The sequence below is a fragment of the Lagopus muta genome, chromosome 6 (assembly GCF_023343835.1).
Source record: "Lagopus muta isolate bLagMut1 chromosome 6, bLagMut1 primary, whole genome shotgun sequence".
NCBI lineage: Eukaryota > Metazoa > Chordata > Aves > Galliformes > Phasianidae > Lagopus > Lagopus muta.
This window is the reverse complement of record NC_064438.1, coordinates 31,332,860-31,341,577: the sequence shown is the minus strand read 5'-3', so window position 1 is coordinate 31,341,577 and position 8,718 is coordinate 31,332,860. Positions and strand designations below refer to the sequence as shown.

The window sequence follows — 8,718 nt, the reverse complement described above, 5'->3', positions numbered from 1 at the left end:
AAGTAAACAAGGACCTGCTTTCATTCTGTGTGAATAAAATGTTCTGGTGTTTTAAGAGTTTTAGAGTTCATATGTGAGAGTGGATAAATTGCAATAAATATATAGGTTTTTGTTGCTGATTAGATAACTGTAAAAATTGTCAAAATTGTCAATATTTTCCTTAATAAAAGTATGTCTCTTCATGCCAAGTGGATAACGGATCTAAGAGCTTTTATGTTTTGTTTTGTTTTGTTTTTTAATAGCATCCAAAACTCTTATAAATAGTATGCTACGGGATCCTTCTCAGATTCCAGATGGAGTTCTAGCAAATCAAATCTATCAGGTATTAATCACAGTTGTCTTTTTCTTTTCTTTTCTTTTCTTTTCTTTTCTTTTCTTTTCTTTTCTTTTCTTTTCTTTTCTTTTCTTTTCTTTTCTTTTCTTTTCTTTTCTTTTCTTTTCTTTTCTTTTCTTTTCTTTTCTTTTCCTTTCCTTTCTTTTCCTTTCCTTTCCTTTCCTTTCCTTTCTTTTCCTTTCTTTTCCTTTCTTTTCCTTTCTCTTCTTTTCTCTTCTTTTCTCTTCTTTTCTCTTCTTTTCTCTTCTTTTCTCTTCTTTTCTCTTTTTTTTTCCTGTGGCAATGCTGTTATCTGCCTAGCAGAGTAAAAGATTTTAAACCTCATTTAATTACTGTCATCGTAAACTATCACTGAGGTCAGGGTGCACCATAAATGGCAAGGCAATATTTGTGAGGGGAACATTTCACTTTTTAATAGCTTGCTTTTATAGTGAATAAAAGCATGCAGTTTTTGTTTTCTGTGATTAAATCTGAACGGCATCTGATAGCCTTTCTGAAGAAAAGTAATTACTGTTTTTAAGATACTGTTTAACTGTAATGGTTTTGTAGTTGCCCATCACTATACTACTTCTCTTATTTGTCTGCAGTGTACTGTGAATGACTGTTGTTATGGACCACTGGTGGACTGCATCAAACAGTATCCTTTCCCATAAAATTTTAGGTGCACAATTGACGAGCTTAGACTGTGTGGAAGAGATGTGTCTAGCTTTAACCTGACATAAAGTTCTGCTTCACAAAACACATTTCATACTCCTCTGTTTTACATTCAATCAGCTAGAGGGTCACTGCAGAGCTTTCTCTTACACTGCTTAAAAAAAATCTGATGGAGTATGGGAAGTTGTCAGTTTGGTGGCTACACATTCATATAGCTGATTGAACCTCTTTGGTTTTGATTAGTCAAAAGTCATATCTGCTTTCTGTTAAGACCAGTTTAATCTGCTTTAAGCAGTGAGGCTGAACTAGATGATCTCTTGAAGGACCTTCCAATCTCAACTGTTCTGTGATTAAATTAATGAGTTGCATAGATAGTGTTGAATTTCATAGCATTTATTTTGAATATGAATTTTAATTAGAATGTTTTCAAGTGCAATTCAAGTGGTGATGTGTTGTCTGACAGTGAGAAGCACTCCCTGTAGTAATAATGCATGTGGTGGTTATCTCTTAAAATGTATTCTTTCTACTCCAAATAATCACATGGTATTTACCACAGTCTGCTCCCATTAATTTTAACAACAGCAGGATAGAGTTCTAATTATACCTGTGATTTGGGAGTTTTTTGTGGTTTTTTTTTTGTTTGTTTTTCGGTGAGACTGTCTTCAACATTAAACAAAGTGGATTAATCTAACAAGTTCTACTTTTGAAACAGTTGTTCATTATTTTTTTAATCCAAAATTTGGTACTGTTGTCAATGAACAATCTGGCAAAAGTCTTCTGAAAATGTCATGTTTAAAAATAATAATAGAAATTTTTAAGAATAACTTGTCTGCAGTCTAAATAATCTTCCCTATCCTCTCCAGATTCTGACTCAAGTTAAGCTATTGAATATGCAGTGAGTCGGTGAGAATAATGAGAGAGATTTTCAATTCCATTCTGGTACAGAAAAGCCTAATACTTGGCTGTGTGAGTGCATTATCTTCAAGTATGTTGCTGAATTAGATGTTAATTTTGAGGTGCATAAAATAGTTAAAAATCAATTTAAAGTTAAGGTTTTAAAAGCATAATGTCTTCTGAAGGACTGCATATTGATTTTAAATATAACTATCTAATTGTATATGCATGGACTAAAGTATGAAGTCAACCTCTTTGTAAATGCCAAGAGGCTATTTTTCAGTAATAGTTCAGATGCTTACGGGAAACTAGACTGCTAGATTGCATGGGTAGAAGATGGCTTGTGAGGTTATTTACAAGTTTTGCCTCATGGTCATTGCCATACATCAATAACAGGTATTATTATAGCCTAAGTGTTTCTGTTTATGGTGCATTATAAAATCTGTTTGCAATATTTTTCTTACATTTTTCCCATTCTTCATTTGTCCACATTTTTGTTCTGTGACTACTAGTACACTGTAGTGTAATATATATCTTCAATTGATTAAAAATGTGTATGTGTGAAACGATTTCTTGTAATTAGATTTTTCTTCTTCCGCAAAAAATGTTGATATAATTTAAGTAATGAACTGTAATTTTTTTGAAACTGTAGTTTTTTTTGAAGAAGTTACTCCAAACAGAACCAAGAATTTAGTTGTTTTTAATGTAAGATTCTTTATTGTGATATTTCATAAGATTCTTCTTAAGAGCTTCCAGAACAGAACTTTGACCTCTAGATGGAAACGTTAAAAATATTTGAGCAGTGACTTTTTTGCATATTGCTAAGAATAGCATGTTGGTTCAACAGGCTGTCAGTGGAAAATGGGAAGGACTTCACTGTAAAATATTATTTCATCTTTCCCTGACAGAAGTTCATGCTTCTGAAAAATCAATTAAGAAGATGTTTTGTACCAGTAATACATTTCAGATGTATTAAGTACCTAACAATTTCAGAATATAAAGCAAAAAAATTTATTTCATTGTTTACTGAATTAGAAAATTGATACATAAATCATTAAGGAGTAACTTAAAAGCTATGTGGCCACAGGTTTCAAGCTTACACTGTGTTTTAAATCTTGAGAGAAAAAATAATATAAATATAAATATCACTCTTATGTGTACAGAATAAATGTTATGTATTGGATCTTAATTTTGTAAAATGTATGTTGATGCTGTATACAGTAGTCTGATTTTCACAAAGTGCTAAATACCTCTGCAGATCCCTGCAAGGAATCTGTAGACACAGTGTTCAAATCATTAATTACTCCAAAATGAAAGTGAAGGCCAATAAATTTTATCATGAATTACTTTACTTATGGTTTTTGTCGTGACATTGGTTATTTTCCAAAGTAATCTTCCATTCCTTAACTTGAAGCTACCAGTGCTATTGGACATGAGCATGAAGTCTTGCTGCGAGAAATGCTTTTGGAAAAAAATCTTTCTTTTATAGGTAAGAATCAATGATAAAGGCTACCCAGTGAATCCTTAACTTTAAAGATTTGCGGGACTGTTTACTTAAGAAAAAAATAAGGCTCAGTGCTCTTTGTATTAGGTAGTAAAAGAAGAGTAAAAAATGATTGATGCTGTACATGTTATCTTTTATTGATTTAGAACTGAACAGGAACTCAGTTACCTAATACCTTATATATACAGTACATGCAGAGGCTTGCAATTAATATTTAATAGAATAAGTAGCTGAAAAAAAATGCTTTAATATCTGCTGCAGTATTACTTTTGGTGTCATGAGATATTAGCCGTAATCTATGAGACTTAGGAGGAAGCATAAGAAATATTAGCTTCCAAATGCTTTATGTATTAAAGAACTGCTAGAAGATTCACTCATTTGGCTGTCAGTGCAGTTTCTGCAGATTTTTTCCCACTGCCTTCAAACAGTGCAAGTCCCTGTATTTAAAGTTATTTTAAAGATTAATTGGTTAGGAGGTTGTTTTCTGTTGTTGTATTCCTTTTAGCCTGCAGAACATTTTTTGTATATTAGTATCATTAAAACAGTGATTATTATTTAAAAGGTCAGTTCTCCTACCATGATTAAAAACTTGACTTCTAAATCTTGAATTCCTTATGTGATTAGATAATATTAAAGTGAATTCCTGTTCTTTTTTCAAAGAAGTGTGTTGTACTAAGTTTGTAAAATAGATTCCGGATAAGATTTTGGAAACCTTAAACAAGTTGAAGAAATTAGGAAGAATACTGAGATTTTTAAAGGCTGGTCCATATGATTAAGGAACAATTTATTTTTCTGTTACATACAAACTTGCAAATGATACTACAAAAATGTGAGAAGATATTTTTTCCTACATGGCTCAAAGATTAGAGATAATAGACTTAAGCTGTAATTGGAGAGTTAAGATACTAAACTGTTCTAGGCACAATAAGTATAAAACAAGCTGCCAAGGAAGGTTATGGAATCACCTTCAATGAAAAATTCAAGGCTAGACTTGACATTCATCCATCAAAGCTGGAAATGAAATCAATCCTGTCATGATACAGGAGAATGGACTAGACTCACTAATGGATCCTCAACCCAATGACTATCATTTTTTTGGCTTGTGCAAGCTTGTATAGTACACAAATCAGATTTAAATTTTACTGATTCATAACCTTGGGTAAACATCAATTTTGTGTTTAGAAATAAGCTCTAAGAAATTTATACTGTCAAATCAAAATGTCTAGAATGGGTTAACCTGTCAGCATTAAAATATATAAATGAGGGAGTTTAATTTATTGTTTAGATTTTTTGCGTAGTGATGTATCATCTATTCATGATTTAAGGTACGTTAATTGGTATATTATTTCTTTCTGTGGGATATGTCTCTGAGGTTCTGAGTGTGACTAAAAAAAAAAAAAAAGAGAAACAAAAAGTATTTTCCTAATTATCTGTAAGATGAACCTTACTGAAACCCTAGCAGTAAAATTTTTCTCAAAAATTAGATCCCAAACTACTTAATACTTAACGAAGAACTTCTGGAAAACACTAGAGATGGCAGTATTTCCTGTAGGTTAGCAGGTTCAGGCTTGGCTATCAGTAAGATGGAGTTCCAGTGTGGCTTGGGACTTAGCTTGCTGCACTTAAAATTCTTTTACTTTTTAACCCATGTATGAAAGAAACAAAATTCTTGCTGCCATTTCATGTTAGTGTATTACTCTGGTATACTACTTTTCTAGGATAAGTTCTTCCTATCAGTTATTTCCACCTGGGAGACTGTATTACAGAAGAAAAAAAGCCTGACCGCATTTAAGGGCAGATAGATGATTAATTTTTAGAGCAGATAGCTTTCAAAGCTTACAGATCAGAAGTAACACCTCCAAATTCTCCCAGAAATTGATTGGGAACCTGCACAAACTGATGGGTTTTGCATTCTAGTAATGCATAGTCCATGAGAAGCTCATAACTTCCTCTTTACGTCAGAAACAGTTCTCAGATCTTTAGTGCTTTGCTTGGGATTTATGTAATCAATGAAAACATTCTCTCAAAATAGGCTGACTGCCTTCCTTTCCTTACTGATTCACTTGCCTTGCTGAATTGCCAGGAATTTCTAGATTTAACAAAGGGCCTGACTCAATCTTTTCACATCTTTGCCTGCTCCAGAATGTATTAGGATATGTTTCAGCTATAATGGGAAGATATATGACTGACCTTTCTACAATCTTAGCCTTCTTTTGCTGCCATCATGATGTCCCTTAGTAGCCTGGATATAAATTATGAAATCTGTTTGGTGTTTTTTGCTGTAACCAAAAATGTGCAGTTGCTGCATATTGATACACCATTAGAAGAACATTTGGTTTCTTTGTTATATCCAGAGGCTAGTATAAAAACAATGATGAGTTCATAGAATCACAGAATGATTTGAGTTGGAAGGCACTTTAAAGATCATCTAATTCCAACTTCTGCCATCATGGAAAGATGGTATGGACATCTTTCAATAGACCAGGTTGTTCAAATTTAAATGGTTAAGATTGAGAAGAAAGTAAGCATAAAGCTCTAGATGTGCTGGAAATCCAAACAGATCAGTACCCTGTGGACAAATTTAGGGTTGTTTCAGTGTAACTTCCATATTTTAGGATGAACAGCTTTAACTGCCATCATCTGGTTTTCAAGTACTTGTTAAGCCATTATTTTGATGCATAGAAAAGCTAAAAAATCTCCAAAAGTGTGCAGAATGATACCTCTACAGCTTCTGTACCAATATAAAACATTTATGGGCTGACAAGATTGTACTTCCTTTTCATGGGGTTTGGGCTTAAAAAATCTTTTTGAAGGGTGATTTGGGTGAATTTCTGTAGTTCTTTTTTTTCTTTCCAAAGTTATAAAGTTCAAAACAATTGAAGAACCAATAAAATATAATTATTTTACTAGATGTGATTGTCAACTTACATCAATAATAAAGGTGTTTTTTAATGTATCTTTCACCATTTCTCATAGTTCAAACTGTTAGGGAAAGTGAAGTGAAAACTTTCAGAAAAAAATTTTGAATAGAAATCATTTTCTGTTCCAAGCCATGAGACAAATAATTTCAAAAGTACTCAGACATCCTCAAAAATGAGTCCAGTGAAGAGTATTAAACACCGTCTCAAACATCTTCCAAATTGACCTGTCAGGACATGTTATCTGCCCTGGTTTCCAGTGTTGTGATTCTTTATTGTTTTTGGGTTTTTTTGTTTTTTGGGTTTTTTTTTTTGCATAAGGTAAATTTCCTTAAATTTGTTTGTTTTTTCTAGATAAAGGAATTACATTCATTTTTATATTGTGGCATAAGGATCATAGGTTCTGTTAAGCCAGAACCTTGCTAATCTAAACGTGTTTTATCCATATATCTAACAATCAAAATCTGAAAGTATCCAACAGTCAAGTCTGGCTCCAAATCCTATGAAAATTTAGCAGCTGACCAGGTAATATAAATCAGTGTTTCATTCCAGAGACCTGCATTTACAGTGCAATGTGTTTACTGTGAAGAAATGCTGTTCAGAAGAAATGCTATAGTTGTCAAAAAGAATAATCCACCATTGTAGTTTACACTTAATTGAATGTACAACTTTTCAGAATTACTGCTGTCCTACTTGCAGTATTACTTAGTTCACTGTTTTAAAAAAAAAAAAAAAAAAAAAAGACGTCAGACTTTTTTTCTTCAACAAGGAAAAGGAAGGAAGGCATTAAATATTTTTTTTAAAAATTAAAATATTTTTATTTCTGTGTGTATATATTTTTCTTGTCATTAAAAGGTTGCTTGGACTCAAATTGCTGACCTTTCAGAATATGCACAAAATATTCTAAAACTGAGTTCTGAACATTGGCCATGAAACTACTGTCCTAACCTGATAAATGGATTGGAAATAAGCTACCCAACAGTGAGAATGGACCATTAATTTTAATCAAAGGTGGTGTAGAAAGGCGAATGGGATGCATGACAATGTCAACAGCCCAGTAGGTGTTAAGGGGCTACACAGCCTTACTTGTTACTAGGTTGTGCCATTAGTTGAGCTTCGGTGAAGACAGAAAGCCATGCCTGGAATTGAATGACCAGGTCACTCCAAAATCTAATGGAGAAATGGTGTTTCGTAAATATCAATGTAATGGTATTGGAAATCAAGGACAATAGTTTAAAAAATAGTGAGGGCTTGCTTTGTGCTTTTTTTCTTTTTTAAAGAAAGCATCCTTTTTTTGCTCTCTTCTTTCTTACTCATTTCTTAAAACATTCCGCTTTAATTCAGAAGCAGTAGTTACATAGCTTATGTTAAGAAAATATCTAAGTTCTTATGTGTTTAATTAATTTTACAGTAAGAGAAGCTAGAATCGTGACATCCCTCTTCTTTAATAGATTTCTGGAAGAGAACAATTGTCATGTTGGTGGTTGTTTGCTTTTTTTTTGTTTGTTTGTTTGTTTTAAATGCCTTTGTGTTAACATTAAAGTAAAGTCATGAAGGCAACCACAATATATCTATGTTTGTGGTGTTGGTAGGATTAATCTCAACAGCTCCCTAATGTGAGGAAACTCTTCTTTCAATCAGTGAATATATCTCTTTATTTTGAATATTTGGAGGTTATAAAATACTGTATGACAGCTTGAATTAATGATGTTTATAATGAAGACATAAAAATGCAGGGATGACAAAGAAGCATTTTTATATCCATGCTTCAGGTTTTCTACAAAGGTTCATTTAATCTGACACAGCATTGCATGCATAAGAAAGATATGTGTGACTGCATTAGTAATTCTTACATTCTTATTTAAAATAAAATTAATTATACTGCTGTCTACTTAATAGAAGAGTTTTATAAACAATAGGTCTTGTTCTCTCTGTGTAGCCGAAGATCAGCTTCGAGCAAAGGGTTATGACAAAACACCAGACTTTATTTTAGAAGTGCCAGTAGGTAAGTCTTTGAAAAGAATTGTTATTATTTTGTATAGAAGTGTTTATCCTAAAATATTACAGATTACAGATATTTAAGACACAAGAATATGAAGTATGTTACAGGATAGTAAATATTTCTGAGGGTTTTTTTGTGTTTACTTAGTAATTTTAAGATCATCTACTTTGGGTCAGAATGGTATTACTCAAAATACAAGTAGATAATAATATTAATGTTTCCTCTTCAGTCTCTATCACAAAAATAAAAATAGAAAAAGCAATCCACAAATCCCCACTCAGTCTAATTTGTTCTAACCATTGTGTTTGTATGCTGAACTGTGAAATATCTGTAAATGTCTTAAACTTTTAGACCAAATCAACTTCAAAGCAGTCTTAAAGTAATACTATTATACTTCTAGGTCATTGTGTAA

At 32.3% G+C, this 8,718-nt stretch overlaps 1 protein-coding gene across 3 annotated transcripts in view; it reads left to right on the top strand.

The window, feature by feature from the left end:
• CDIN1 (CDAN1 interacting nuclease 1) overlaps positions 1-8,718 on the top strand; it is a 114,118-nt gene that overhangs the window by 46,562 nt on the left and 58,838 nt on the right. For all 3 annotated transcript variants that reach the window (XM_048949473.1, XM_048949475.1, XM_048949474.1), the window contains 4 exons: positions 243-322; positions 922-971; positions 3,304-3,371; positions 8,244-8,309. In XM_048949473.1, coding sequence (XP_048805430.1) covers positions 243-322; positions 922-971; positions 3,304-3,371; positions 8,244-8,309 — 264 coding nt within the window. The remainder of the gene's footprint in view (positions 1-242; positions 323-921; positions 972-3,303; positions 3,372-8,243; positions 8,310-8,718) is intronic.